This window comes from Pollachius pollachius (assembly GCF_949987615.1).
Source record: "Pollachius pollachius genome assembly, chromosome: 4".
Taxonomy (NCBI): domain Eukaryota; kingdom Metazoa; phylum Chordata; class Actinopteri; order Gadiformes; family Gadidae; genus Pollachius; species Pollachius pollachius.
This window is the reverse complement of record NC_136937.1, coordinates 11,593,890-11,610,303: the sequence shown is the minus strand read 5'-3', so window position 1 is coordinate 11,610,303 and position 16,414 is coordinate 11,593,890. Positions and strand designations below refer to the sequence as shown.

The 16,414-nt window shown below is 43.2% G+C and overlaps 1 protein-coding gene across 1 annotated transcript; it reads left to right on the top strand.

Moving 5' to 3' along the window:
* Positions 1-563: 563 nt before the first annotated feature.
* lrrc75bb (leucine rich repeat containing 75Bb) lies at positions 564-15,386 on the top strand (the record flags this gene model as incomplete). The annotated part of the gene is made up of 4 exons (XM_079735834.1): positions 564-854; positions 4,634-4,762; positions 9,864-9,976; positions 14,807-15,386. The coding sequence occupies 4 exons, from the start codon at positions 564-566 to the stop codon at positions 15,384-15,386; spliced, it is 1,113 nt and encodes a 370-aa protein (XP_079591960.1).
* Positions 15,387-16,414: the final 1,028 nt, after the last annotated feature.

The window sequence follows — 16,414 nt, the reverse complement described above, 5'->3', positions numbered from 1 at the left end:
TTGTTTTGTTTTTTAAATCAAATAAAAACAGTAAAGTAGTATTTGGCTACTAGTTTTCATTTTGTAATGTTTTTTTTTAGCATGAGCATAATAGTGTAAGTATTACTAGTCTATATATTCGATATGGTGTAAATCCCCTCTCTCTATCGAGTTGGGTAAATGTAGAACAGAGAGAAGATGTTTAATATGGTTAGATGAATAGATTAGACTACTAGACGGAACTCACTCTGTGATTGGACGATGCGATCAGCAGCAGCAGAGTAGCCTGTACAGCTGGACTTGTCTGTGTTGTATACACTATATACAGTACCGCCGGCTAACACATCTTGGTACCCTGCTGTTATAACAATAGAAATTACTACTAAACTTGAAAAGAAACGTTATTTTAAGATAGGGCTTTTCAAAAGAACAGCGACTTCTTGTCCACCGTACAGGGTGAGGAGGGTTAGGAAGCGGTTGGTGTCGCGTTGTTTCACAAACCAAGTTGAAACGTGCTAGTTATGGCTACATTGCGCCCAATTAATTTGTCTGCGAGTTCATCAAAGCGTCTTCTCTGAGGGTTAATGGGTTCTAAGTTAACCAGACCAAGTAGCCTGGACATTGACGGCCAATTGTCCAAGAGGAGACGTCCGAGGACGGAGGGATGCGGAGACTCGGGGAGAAGTGCAGGCGGAGGTGGAGCAGGCTTCGCGTTCCCGTACCTCGCGCTCCGGTCGGACAAGCTCCCAGGGTTGCTGCGGAAAACCAACCATAGTCCGTACGTGCGACGAGTCGCCTGGATCCGGGAGATGCAAACGCTTCTGGGCGACCAGAAGACGGAGCAGGCAGCCGAAGTGCTGACATTGTTGAGAAAGGTGAGGAAGTTTAAATTATTATAAAGTATTTAGCAATTAAAGGTTAGGAAGTGTCAATATTCTGCAAAGCAAGCTCATGTTTGTGCACAATTGTAACCATAATGTTATCAGAACTTACGTTTGAAACCCTACATTTGCATATATATATAAACACTGGGGCTAACCCTAAGTAAACAAGTATATACATATGAATTTGAATTATTAATACAAAAAATAACATAGTATTAGTAATATTTAAATAAAAACATGTGTAATTTGTGAAAATGTGCATTGTCCTATGTCTTCTGTTTTTATTGATCCTTAATTCATCTTTCAAACCATCACAAAGTGCTGCATTCAACTCCTCTACAAAAATAAAATCACTGGAAAACCCAGCCAGCTATTTGCCCAGCCAGTAATTAGCAAGTCTGATATGGTGAAGGTTTTTGTTATCACACACAATTGGAATCAACAGCAATGCACGCATGGATTGGATGTAGAATATTGCATAGCTGTTGTGTAGTTCAGAATCACTATCCCTGTAGCTTGTGATTACACACACTTTGCTGTCAGCCACCTAGCTCACAAAAATAGAAAATAGGTGTTTGCTGGCTGAAATTTGTTACCATGACAGAAAAATTCCCCACGTAGATTCCATGCGAAATATATACCTTTTGGCATTTCCCATTTAATTTCCACAGCTCGGATGGACTAGATGCCGTACGCTTTTATTAATGCACTCATGTTTGTACTCTCATAATGACTTCACCTCATTGCATTTCATCATCATCTGTGAGGCAGCCTGTTACAATGCATTGATTTCACATGGCCTCCTAAAAAGGCCCTTACATCTTATCTTAAGTAAGACCCAGATTCACACCCTGTTCCTTCAATACAAACTCTCTACGAGAGCTTATAACGAGTCGGATTGCTGATTGCAATGCCATCAATGCCGCGTGTTGGGAGGAGGCTTATGCAATGCTCTTTTCCCTCCCATCTGACTAAAAACCATAACACTGGCACTAGCTGCAGATCTGTGCAGTTAGTGCTGTTGGGGTAAGCTGGAGGTAGGGCTTTGAGATGGTGGATGTCACAGCAGCTGAGCCGCCATCCCTCCCGGGAGGCCATCAGGAGGAGCAAGAAGCAATATCTGTGAGGCAGAACTCGATTAGCATACCGTCTCTAGTTTATGGCCCTTTAACTTCATTTGTATGGGCTGATATTGAAATTTCTGAAGTGATAATCCATCAAGCTATTAAAAAAAAGAAAACAAAAACAAATAAACAAACCCATTGAATATGTAAAGTGTGGCGTAATGAGTAGTGCAGCCATGCATTTAGAATAAGTGACATGCAGCGATGCAGATAGAATAAATAACATGCAGTGATGTAGATAGCATGAGTAACGTGCTGAGATGCAGTTATTATCGAATTTACTCTGAACTGCTCTAATAGCTTTTTTATTTGTGGGCCAATGGGCTTCAGCTTTGGTCACTCTTTAATGTTGCATGAGCAGCAACCAAGCAGTTTTCTCAGCAGATGGGAGTCTGAGTGGGCAGACCTGGAAGATGTATCTGTAATAGTCAGAATAGAGTGAGTGTGTGTGTCTAAGTGTGTGTGTGGGGGGGGGGGGGGACTTTTTTCCACTGTACTTTCTTAGTGACAAGGCAGACATCATCAGAGACACCTATAAAGCTTCTCAGAGCGCGCTCATCATGCCATCCAATGCAACACGCAATTCCAAAGGAGATGTTGCTGATACAACGGTACATCTTGAAGAATCGATCGTGTCGTATACTGGGGCCTGGGATACTGAGTCGTCGATTGAACCAATCTGCATTCAGGACCATCCCCAGCTCACAGTGTTTCTATGACATCCAGGCCAGCGGTAGCAGTCTGCAGTCTGCTTCACACAGTCCTGGAGGGCAGCCCAGCTTCAGGGAATCCCACAATAAATCCGGCTTGAGAGCTGGAAAAGGGGAATATGCTGATGGGACGTTTCCTCCGCAGCCGGCCGCCCGTATCCCATAAGTATTAGGGCTGTCAGAGTGTGGAGCGTGTTTTACAGTGCTACACAAGACGCCATTGTTCTCCTTCAGGAACCATGACCATGTCAGTTCACAGAGTGCATATATGATATACTTTATGCATTATGTATATTCTTTCAATACATAGTTTATATGCTGTTATATGTTCCCTTTCATTGGTTTAAAAATACCTTTTGAGGGGGGTAAAGGCTGGGAATGAATGAATGCGTGGTGTGCTGGTTACATTATGCTTTTTAGAGTTTCCTCTACAAAGCTTTTATCCTAGAGTAGGTAGACGTGGGAACAATTTGTATTTGTCTCAAATTTCTTCTGTTTATATTTAGTCATCTTAAAATATGTTTGTTTTAATCGTCAGTGTAACAGCATAGTACAAGGTGTGTGTGTGTGTGTGTGTGTGTGTGTGTGTGTGCGTGCATGTATGTATGTACGTGTTTGTGTGTATGTACGTGTTTGTGTGTGCGTGTGTGTGTGTGCATGCATGTGTGTATGTGTGTGTTTGTGTGTGCGTGTGTGCCTGTGTGTTTGTGTGTGTGTGTGCGTGTATGTGCGTGTTTGTGTGTATGTACGTGTTTGTGTGTGTGCGTGTGTGTTTGTGTGTGTGTGTGTGTGTGTGTGCATGCATGTGTGTATGGGTGTGTTTGTGTGTGGTGTGTGTTTGTGTGTGTGTGTGTGTGTGCATGCATGTGTGTATGTGTTTTTGTGTGTGCGTGTGTGCCTGTGTGTTTGTGTGTGTGTGTGTGTGTATGTTTGTGTGTGTGTGTTTGTGTGTGTGTGGATGTATGTATGTGTGTGTGTGTGTGTGTGTGTGTGACAGTTGTATGTGGGAACATGCATTGCCCCGACTATAAAGGATATTTCTGAACTCACTGATGTTGACACGGAAGCCTAAAACACCACCTGCAGCACTTGATATATTGCACATCCTCTCACTGAAAACAGAAAGAGCCTACCTAATATTGCAAACAAACACCACCCTCACTAACCCTAACCCAGACACCACACCAGCTGACACCACCCTAACTTACCCTAACTCAGACACCACACCAGCTGACACCACCCTAACTAACCCTTACCCAGACACCACACCAGCTGACACCACCCTAACTAACCCTAACGCACCACACATGCTGACCCCACCCTAACTTACCCTAACCCAGACACCACACCATCTGACACCACCCTAACTAACCCTAACCCAGACACCACACCTTCCGACACCACCTTAACTAACTCTAACCCAGACACCAAACCTTCCGACGCCACCTTAACTAACTCTAACCCAGACACCAAACCTTCCGACACCACCTTAACTAACTCTAACCCAGACACCAAACCTTCCGACGCCACCCTAACTAACCCTAACCCAGACACCAAACCTTCCAACGCCACCCTAACTAACCCTAACCAAGACACCAAACCTTCCGACGCCACCCTAACTAACCCTAACCCTAACTTACCCTAACCCTGACTCAGCCTGACCAAGACACCACACCAGCCAATCCCTGGTTTCATTAAGCCACCACACACATGCAGACGATAGCTGATCAACGCACAGGGATGATCCTAGGTAGTTAGGGCGAGGGTCAGGATGAATGGCGTGTTACATGGCAGTATTACACAGTACTTCAACATGATCCATCTATCCATCTCTTAACATCTCTTCTGCATTCAAGGAGGACGGGGGTTCAAATGATTAATAAAAGCCATGTCTGTAACGGGTGCCCATGGTTTGTGTCGTGTGTTCCCTCCCCAGGATCTGGGCCTCCAGGCGACGTCCCTCAACCACATCTTGTATAAAAACGCAGCTTTCCTCCACCTGGTGGACCCCATCTCCCACGAACTGCTGCTCCACCTCGCCAGGGACATGCACTGCCCGAAAAGGGTCCGTATATCCCCCCCCCCCCCCCCCCCCCCCCCCCAAAGGGTCAAATATTGAACATTACATAACGGGGATGGGGGGGTGTTGGGGGGCGGGGGTCAAGAATACAGGCAATATGCACAAGTCAATAAGCATGTTTATTCAACACACAACTTTGGCTCATTTACCGAAGCCACCAGCCAGAGTTCTCTGGTGCATTTGTATTCTGCAAGGGGAGTTTGAGGTCCCGATGCATTCCAGGAAAGGAGCTGTTTTCTAAAGCCCGCAGACAAAAGAGGCATTTGTAAATGAGTATTGGTTCCTGAAATTGTGCCTTCTGTGCTTATAGAACGAGAAAAATACAATTTTAGAGTTTAATTTTAGAATGAATTGTATAATATACACTGACAAACTAATAAAACACTTCATAGTTCACCACACAAATATATACTATAATACCACAAGGGTTTTGTTTAGCTATAAATATAACAACAACCCAGACTTTTTGGTCTTTCAGGTACCATCAAGGAAACAACAGTTCGGTGCTGTTTATTGCAAGGGCTAAACAACATTTCTCCAAGCAAGAGGGAGCTATTGTGATATTACTTTGATAATACCGTAGAGTATGGTATTTTTCATCGTTTTTTTATTAGGTATTTCTGAAATATCTGTTAAATGTTATTTGTTGTCTCTTAAATGGATACAGATATGCATAAATTGTCACTTAAACATAAAAAATTCATATCATTCAATTTTGTTAGCAGCTAAATCGGGCCGACATGTGGTGGATATGAACACTGTTTACACTGAAAGAGGGACCTTAATTAAGTTAACTTCTTGATTCAATGAACTTGCAAGGCAAGTTAACACTCGCAGCAATGTCTGCTCTTGCCTTAATTGTATTTCAGTTAGAAAAGAAGATAAATATCGAGATAGCTAATTAGAGATGTACTTTTATTATTCCCACAGGGAAATTACTTTGCGAACAATCAAGGTGAAAAACAAATGTTTTTTTTCGCTCTGTGATTGGCCAGTCATTTTCCAATATCAGCCTATCGTATTCAAGTCCCACCTATCTCTGCTCAAGTCGGCACCAAAATGTATTCTCCAGATGTCATTGTTTTACTAATATTATAGCAATGAAATGCCTATGGTATAGCCTAGAAAACACTCTGTAAGCTAAACATTGTTGTTTGAAAGGCTATATCACAGAATCGGATACCTAACTTTCTCTGTCTCTATATTTACTTGGTATTATTGCTTTGCTTATCAGAAGAGCCGTACCCCTTTTTTCCACTTAGGCCCAACATAGGCCCATTTTGCTGACCAGAAAATGCAAGTGTAACATTCTATTTTTAAAAGATTCAAATTTGAATATATATTTGATATGAGAAGCATTCTTAGTGTAAGCAATTAAGCGACCACGTTTTCTTCTGCAGGTGTTTAATCAGCTCAATTTGGTAATTAAACTTGGCAAGATCACATGTACCACCATTTACTACCTTAAAGCACCTTCTCTCTTCTTTTACTTCCAATGACATTCAGTCAGGCTATCAGAAAGCTATATCATATAATAGCAACTCAGGTAGCTATTTAATATAACAGCCACCAACTAACACCAAGTTGGTGCTTAAAACCTCCCGTTTAAGAAGCGTTTGAGTCTAACCTCCTCAGGGAAATTCCTGTGAGTATTCCAGTGTGTTCCCGAAGCAAGTGAGCAGGTGCTGTTTGAGACTGGACCGCAGAAATTGTACAGGTTCTGTCGGAGACTAGACAGCAGGAAGTTAGCAGGTGTTATGGGAGACTCAAGACAGCAGGAACTTGGATAAGACCTGACTGTGTGTGTGTGTGTGTGTGTGTGTGTGTGTGTGTGTGTGTGTGTGTGTGTGTGTGTGTGTGTGTGTGGACCTGTCTGTGAGCCATCCGCCTCAATATAATTATTAAACCCTAACCGTACATTATATAATATGTTAAACAGCACAGCCATTAGAACCAAATTATTTTGTACGTCTGATAATATATACTACGTATTATATAATGTATAATTATCTGAACCTATCCCTATATTATTATACTATATAATAATATAAGCATAGTTATTAGAAGTATATTGAATTGTAAATATGATATTATGTTATATATTGTGTATTGATATAGATACTTCCAACACCATCGCCCTGGAAGCCCTCCCCTCCTAACCCCCCTGCTAATTTTACCAGCGAGTAGACTGTTGGTAAACAGTTTATGAGTACTGCACTGTTTCTGTCCCACCTCTCTGTGGGTCACAAACTGACAGATGGGAGGCAGCGAGTGAGGCTGGGATCACACATCCAGGACCCGGACAATCAGCCCTGCAGCCCCCCAGGGGGTTATGCTGTCCTCTCTGCCCTTCTCCCTCCGCAACAACGACTGCATCTTCAAAGGTCATCGCTTCCCCAAGAGGTCAGATGTTCCTTGGGAGCTCCTCGGTTCCTCAGGAGATAATCGGTTCCTTAGGAGGTCGTCTCTCAACTTTAGGGTTCACCTGACATCAGGGGTCCATCTCTCACCTCAGGAGGTCATCTATCACCCTCAGGAGGTCATCAGCCTCCTCTGGGACGGTGACGAGCCTGACTACGAGCCTGGAAGCTACCATCTCACAGGACCCAAAGTGGGTGTCCTGTCCAACTAAGAAACAATCATCAAAAAGGCCCAGCCGACGATACTGCTGATCCAGTTCTGCTCTGCATCGATCCAGCCAGTTCTCTGCACATCCAGCACTGTCTGCTTTGGATCGGCCAGCAATCAGAAGGAGAACAGACTGAAAGGGAATGCAGCAAAAATGATTGGTACCAAACTACCCTCCATTAAGGACTTATACAGGTCCAGAACTACTGCCAACCTGCCGTCCATTCAGGCCTTATACAGGTCCAGAATTACTGCCAACCTGCCGTCAATTCAGGACTTATACAGGTCCAGAATTACTGCCAACCTGCCGTCAATTCAGGACTTATACAGGTACAGAATTACTGCCAACCTGCCATCCATTCAGGACTTATACAGGTCCATAATTACTGCCAACCTGCCGGCAATTCAGGACTTATACAGGTCCAGAACTACTGCCAACCTGCCGTCAATTCAGGACTTATACAGGTCTAGAACTACTGCCATTCTGCCGTCCATTAAGGACGTATACAGGTCCAGAACTACTGCCAACCTGCCATCCATTAAGGACTTATAAAGGTCTAGAATTACTGCCAACCTGCCGTCCATTAAGGACTTATACAGGTCTAGAACTACTGCCAACCTGCCGTCCATTAAGGACTTATACAGGTCCAGAACTACTGCCAACCTGCCGTCCATTAAGGACTTATACAGGTCTAGAACTACTGCCAACCTGCCGTCAATTCAGGACTTATACAGGTCTAGAACCACTGCCAACCTGCCGTCCATTAAGGACTTATACAGGTCTAGAACTACTGCCAACCTGCCATCCATTAAGGACTTATACAGGTCCAGAACTACTGCCAACCTGCCGTCCATTAAGGACTTATACAGGTCTAGAATTGGTGTGAGCCTGCCCTCCATAGTCGGAAACGGCCCACTTAGAGTGCCCAGTCATGAGAACCGTATTATTGTATATCGTTAGCCTTATAGGATAATTGCCCAAGTCACATTTTTGCCAAATTGTGATATCCAACTCCACTCTCCTAATGCTGCTGATTCCCTGTACCGCATTGGCTATATGCTAAGACAATCAGATTGCTCTTTACATTCCATAAGCACTATCTGCCTGAGTCATCTATTTTACTTTTTATTTACTTTGACACAAGATGAACCTTAAAATATGACTTAGGCAATTATGCTGTGAGGCTAACGATATCTGACATTATATTATTTAATATATAGTATATAATATACATAAGTAGTAGAAGAAGAAACATTTTATTGTAAAGCTGATATCATATTATAAATATCAGATATATTATAAATTATATAAAATACTGTATATTAGTAGAGCCCGGGCATTACAACCATATCAACCATTGTATAAAGACTTTATAGAAACAAACCAATTTCCTTTTTCTTAAAATGTTCATATTGTTGTTAACATGAAGCACTTCTGGAAACTAGTCTCGTCATGCACCTTTAGAAGTACATTCATTCCTCAATCTCTGAGGTTTTTACAGCAGAGGATGAGAGGATGTGTGTGCGTGGTCATGGCTGGATCATCAAGGAAAAGGAGTGGGTTGGTTCGTCGCCAGAGGCTCAACGGCCTGTCTTTTTTATTCTCCCCCTCGCTCCCCCTCTCTTTCGCTGCGTTGCCTCTTTCTTGTTGTTGTGTTGTAGCATTAATTAGATTTACCCTGCTCTGCTTCACTCAATCTGTTTAAAGGGAAGAGAGGGACAGAGGAAGAGAGAGAGAGTGAGAGAGAGGAAGAGACAGAGAGAGAGAGGAAGACAGAGAGAGCGAGAGAGAGAGAGAGAGAGAAAGAGACACAGAGAGAGAGGAAGAGAGAGAGAGAGCGAGAGAGAGAGAGAAAGAGACAGAGAGAGAGAGAGGAAGACAGAGAGAGAGCGAGAGAGAGAGAGAGAAAGAGACAGAGGGAGAGAGGAAGAGAGAGAGAGTGAGGGAGCGACGGAGGGAGGCGAAGTAGAAAGCAAGACATGGTCCAACGTGACCACAGTGAAATTCGTTAAAAACAAACAACAATAATAAAACCACAAAACACTGCAACAACATGAAATAATGAGGTTCTTCCAATATATATAATTTCATGTACTGTTTTGATCCGGACCCAGCACCACACGACAATGAGTCATTCTGTTCACGTGTGGTCATGTACTGTATTAAAGTTCCGTCGCCTCTTCATTATTGTTGTGAGTGTGTTTGTGTCTGTGTACATGAAGTTAAGCTGCCTTTTGCATACCACCCTTCTGGGTCTGATGGTCTCTGCGTTTGGGTCCAGCTCCCTTCCCAAGCCGTGACCGATGCATATGAATTCGCAGACACGGCCCAAATGACGAGTGCTTACAAATTACTAATTGCTTCCCTCCTTGAGGTGAACACTTGTATGCGGGGGGGACCCCATTAGTATTCTTTCTGTTCTATCCCTAATCCATACGGGCTCTTGACCCAATGCAGGAGGGGGAGTCCTTAAAGTCCACCAACAAGATGTGCAGACAGCTGATGTTCCACCTGACGCCGCACTCCAAGTGGACGCGGCACAGCGTGCCGCGGAGGAAGCCTCAGGCCTGGTGAGTCCATGTCTCCGTCCCTCCGTCCCTTCTGTCCTAACATCCGCTGTTTTTCCGGGACCCCTTTTTTTACTGGACACTTCCATCGTTAGTTAGACAGTGTTTTTATTTAGAGTAACTGGCTGAAGTCAAACTGTTTGTTTGTTTCTGGGTACGTTTAGATCAGGGGTCGCAACCCTAGGCACGCGTGCCACCACTGGCACGGGGCAGCATAATCATTGACACACTTAATTTTTACTTTTATTTTATTGTTATTATTAAAAAATTTCACCGCACAATGCGGCAGCATAATCATTACTACCGATTTCTTTTTTTAACTTTATTCGGTTTGGGGCATTTCCTCCCAGTGCAAATATGTTTCAATTAGTTACAGAAAGCAGTGTTCTGAAATGGGATCAATTAATAGTTTTTAAACCTATGTTGTGAGTAATATAGAAGATAATATTAAAAATATTGTTGCAAGTGGCCTGTATGCATCGCCTTCACATGGTTTTGCAAATCTGTACATGTCTTAAAGATATTGATGTGGATGGTTCCAACATTCTCATAAATTCTCATTTTTTACATTGCTCACAGTGCAAATATGTTTTTGAATGAGTTTCTGAAAATGGTGTTTTAAGATGGGACATATGTAATTATAATTTGTAAGCCCATGTTGCAAATATAACAACCAAAAAAACCATTAAAATGTTGATGCATGACTGTGGACTATATGGAAATAATACAATTCCAGGTCTTCTGGAAATGTTTTTGGTCGCTGTGTCATAATTGAGCTTAATTTTTAATATATTGTTGCTTAAGGCACACTCATTAACGAGTAAATGTCAAACTGGCCCTGCATGTTGAAAAGGTTTCTGACCCCTGGTTTAGATCATTTACGGGTTTGTCTCGTTTACTCATCTTGCAAAGGTTCCGTAGTGAATTACAGGGAATTTACTTGAAGAACCACTTGAGGATTGAGCAAGTAGACGTCGGTTGGCTTAAGTCAGACACCACACTGTGTTCAAACCCACAACCTTTCGGCCGAGACTTAAACCCTGCCCAAGAAAAAGACAGAAATAAGAACTTAAGTTGGAGAATTAATTCAGATGAGAGATGTTTAGAAAGGAGGAAACATTGGACGAACCGGAGGTCAACCGAGTTAAAGTGAGTTAAAGTGAGTTAAGTTTGCCCATGAGCCGCATAAATGCACTTTCCCTGTTTTAATGAACTTCCATGTAAGAAACACTGCATACCCGATGGGTGAAGAACGTTCTGGGCATGTAAGCTGACGTGGGAGTGTTAATGCGCGTAGCTTATGGCCCCGGCGTTGTTCTGCTGCTCTGGGAGGCCGTGGTGGGTCAGACCCCCTGGGCGTATTATAATAGGTGGTTATGACCAGTGATTAATCCACGAAGAAAGGAATAAAGTGGAAGCGGTAAATAAATAATGAAGTCAGAAGGAACTGCGAAACGACAGCTTAGCAAAAATATAAATACTGCGGAAAAAGGCTTTGCAAAACCACAACACACAACCCCCCCCCCCGCCCCCCCCGCACATGTCTGGTTACGCAACAGTCAAACTGTCACACAGTTATTGTTATGAAAAAGCATCTGCTAATGATGATCACGACGAGGCGGTCCCTGAGCAATTAGCCCAGTTTGGAGAGCACTGGTTTGGTTTGACAGCCTCCCACCGCCTGCGTCACGCTGTTTGTTTCCCCCACAGCCAAACACGCGCGCCCACCAGTCCTGCCATATCTCCCCTCCTCACCCTGTCCCCTCCTCACCCATGTCCCCTCCTCACCCATCTCCCCTCCTCACCCATGTCACCCACAGTACACCATAACAGTACACCATAACAGTGCACCATAACAGTTCACCACAACAGTACACCACAACAGTACATCATAACTACACCATAACAGTACACCATAACAGTACACCATAACAGTACATCATAACAGTACACCACAACAGTACACCACAACAGTACACCATAACAGTACACCACAACAGTACACCACAACAGTACACCACAACAGTACATCATAACAGTACACCATAACAGTACACCATAACAGTACATCATAACAGTACACCACAACAGTACATCATAACAGTACACCACAACAGTACACCACCACAGTACACCATAACAGTACACCACAACAGTACATCATAACAGTACACCATAACAGTACACCATAACAGTACACTATAACAGTACATCACAACAGTACACCACAACAGTACACCACCCCAGTACACCATAACAGTACACCACAACAGTACACCATAACAGTACACCACAACAGTATATCATAACAGTACACCATAACAGTACATCTTAACAGTACACCATAACAGTACACCATAACAGTACACCACAAAAGTACACCACAACAGTACACCACAACAGTACACCACAACAGTACATCATAACAGTACACCATAACAGTACACCATAACAGTACATCATAACAGTACACCATAACAGTACATCATAACAGTACACCACAACAGTACATCATAACAGTACACCACAACAGTACACCACCACAGTACACCATAACAGTACACCACAACAGTACATCATAACAATACACCATAACAGTACACCATAACAGTACATCATAACAGTACACCACAACAGTATATCATAACAGTACACCACAACAGTACATCATAACAGTACACCATAACAGTACACCACCACAGTACAACTCAACAGTACAGCGCAACAGCAAACTATATCAGTACACCACAATATAACAACACAACAGTACAACATAACAGTACACCATAACAGAACATAAAGCACAGACAGAATGCTATTAGAATATCAAAAGCGTTAACAATCAACTCTGTTAACCCAAACGAAGACAAAGATTCAGAGTTAGAAGTAATTGGGAAAGAGATTTAGTGCAGGATTTCATATTTTTCTACGCTGTGAATCATAACAGAAGTGCTGATTGCCTGATTTGGTTCATAATGTGTCTTCCATTGGTATTGACTTCCAGATTTATCAAACCCATCTTTTTTATTGCCTTTTTTAAAATGTGTGCCTTCAGCACATTTGGTAGCGGTCGGATTGAAGATATCAAAAAAGAAAAAAAAGAATTTCATTACTCTTCTTTACTGCAAGGCAATCATCGACGGCCTGACCCGTGGAGCGGCACTGGGCTTTTAATGACGTGAGCCAGCGCTATCTAAGCTGCCATAAAACAGGAGCATGAGCTAAAGGGCGACCAATCAGAAGACTTGTACATCTGTCATCCATTGAGGGAACTAGCTTGTCACGCACACAAGCCTTTGTGACAACAATGTTTGCATCTCCCGGTTAAAGATTAAGCCGTTTGACTTTGATTGATCTACGAAAGAAGTTGGATCCACAGCAAACGTAAAATATGTTTTTAGCATGTTTTGTTGTGTGTTGTTTCAGTAAGCAGGGCTGTTGTTATATTTGTATGCACTAATGCAACTGAATCACTTACAGGAACTAGATAGGTGAGAGGGAGAAGGATAGATGGGGGAAGGGAGCTTTGCTTTACGGGAATATGACCTTCACTGGGAATATAACTCAGGGAATGTAAACATTAACCGGAAACAACCCTTCCGGCTTTCCAATTTCAAACGTTTTACTTTTTACTAGTTTTGAAATAGCTTTATACAATCATACACGTTTTAGAAATACCTGTGTAAGTTCACAATTTTCACCTATGTTTAAGTTTCGTTCACATTTATTTTGCCTATGCCATTAAAACCATTAAAGCATATTTCCATATGACAATTTTGCAGGTTGGCTCACTGGGTAGAGCTGCTAGCATTAAGGCTCAGTCCAAACGACATGGACCCGGGTTCAATTCCTGCCTGTGTTCATTTGCTGCGTGTCCTCCAATACCTTCGTCTTTAACTCATGGAATCTTCAAGAAAAAAAATGCAAAAATTAATTTTTAACCAAAAAGATTTAATTATAGACACAGAAAGAGTGTGTGTGGCGGAAGATCAGTTCACCCCTCTTGTCTCTGTCGGGCAAAGACAAAGAAGACATAAATTCTTGGTTAAAAATTCCTTGGCCGGTGTAGGGTATGTTGCCTTAAAGGGTAATTCCGGTGTAAAATGGATTTGGGATATGTTTTGTAATGTAACGAGTTCAAACGTTCGTTTTGGAGCACAAAAAACGTATATAGACGCTTTCTTCAGTTGGCTGTTTTTAGCCGATTCCATCAAAACGCTATAAACTTGGAACGATGGGGGCACTGGTTATGGTAAAAGCTAAATCGCTATTTTAAATCACTTAAAAGGCAAAAAGTAGCCCGACACTTCTTTGGTAGTATAATAAGGGTCTTAACATATAAAACGAGGCATTGAGAACTTTGTAAGTGTACAGGTTGTTTATTAAAAAGGACATTTTATACACACAATACCATCAGTAGATCACCCGTCGACGCCATTTTGTTTTTAAGGCTCGATAGGTAGATTGACGAACACAGAGATTGTGACATCCATCAGCAACACGCAAGCTCTGTGTTCAATGCCTCGTTTTATATGTTAAGACCCTTATTATACTACCAAAAAAGTGTCGGGCTACTTTTAGCCTTTTAAGTGGTTTAAAATAGCGCTTTAGTTTTTACCATAACCAGTGCCCCCATCGTTCCAAGTTTATAGCGTTTTGATAGAATCGGCTAAAAACAGCCAACTGAAGAAAGCGTCTATATGCGTTTTTTATGCTCCAAAACGAACGTTTCAACTCGTAATCATACAAAACATATCCCAAATCCATTTTACACCGGAATTACCCTTTAATATTGGCTTAATCAAGATCCCTGTTCCCTGTACCCCCTAACAGCCTAAAGACCACCCTGGACAAGAAGCCGCCGGGCGACGTTGTCAACCTGTCGGGGATCCCCCTGTCGGGCCGGGACCTCCGGCGCCTGGCCCGCCACCTGCAGGGCGCGGGTGGGCCGGTCGGGGCCGGCGAGGGGGCGGTGTCGGCCGTGGACCTCAGCTTCACGGAGCTGCGGGACGACGGGCTGCGGCTGCTGCTGCCCGGCCTGGCCGGCCTGCCGGGCCTCACCACGCTGGCCGTCAACGGCAACCGGCTGACGGCGGCCGTGCTGAAGGACCTGTCGGAGGCCCTGAAGGACGCGGGCCGCTTCCCCAGCCTGGCCTGGGTGGACCTGGGCAACAACGTGGACATCTGCACCGTGCCCCAGCCCCTGCTGGTGGGCCTGCGCCGGCGCTACGGTCTGCGTGGCAGCCTGCCCACCATCCACGAGCGGCGCCGCGGCGACCCCAGGGCGACGACAGGGGAGGCGGGTCTCCGGGAGGACGAGGAGAGGGAGGAGGAGGAGGATGAGGAGGAGAGAGGTGAAGAGGAGGATTTGGGGAGGGGCGGAGCAAACTGTGTAGCGGCGAGACTCAGTTAAAGGTGATTTGTGTCGCTTTTCTTTTTGTAATTGTTTTTTATTTATTATTGAGTTTTCTATAGTATTGTAATCCGTCTGCGTTCAGACAACCGGTCAGACATCCAGTCGGTCAGACAGACATCCAAGCGCATCGACAGATGGCATCCAGTCTGCCAGTAGCAAGTCAACAGACGCCATCCAGTCAGCCAGCCAGCATGTCAAGAGGAAGAGTGGTATGAGACTGTGTGCCAGGAAGACCTCAGTGAGAAAAGGATACCTCAGTAGTGGATTGTGCATGTCCTTGTACCTTCCAATAAGGTTGGGCACAACATCTTTCTCATTATGTGCTGCCCCCCTTTTTTGTTGAGAACTAATTAAAAAGAAGCTTTGGTGAGAAACATACAGTTGTCTCTGATGCTGAGTAAAAGAGGTTGTGGTTTTTCCCCTTACAGCTGCACACACACGTACAACCAAATCAAAGGCCACTTAAGCTCTGGCTGGTCAGCCTCAGAACCACACTACAGAATCAGTTCCTCAGAAAGAGGTAAGAAATTAGATGGCACAGAAATAATAAGGGCTGAAAAAGAGACACGCTTGATGCAGCATGAAAGATTAAAGTGTTTTATTGAAATGACGCTGAATTTTCAAATGTTTTTTATATGATATTATATATATGGCTCATTATATTATATGATATATACTGTTGATTTAAATGGCACTTTAAGAATTTTGTAATGTTTGTAATCTCGCATGGCATGTTATCCTGTATCCATCTCTTTTGCCCAGAAATAAAGTTGGTGTTTAAATGGATATATAAGCACCAGAGAAAAATACATTGAGATAAGCTATGGCTCTCATGTATTGAAGCATGTGAACACTATGATGTGTTTACAACAACGGCTGTAGGTTCTGATATTTATGTAATTATTTAATGTCTGAATATGAATGACATGCTGATCATTTTGAACAAAGTGGAGAATGGAAACACATTATACTGCCAACAGATATTGTTAGGGTGCAAATAAATTCTTTTGTAATGGTAATGTTAC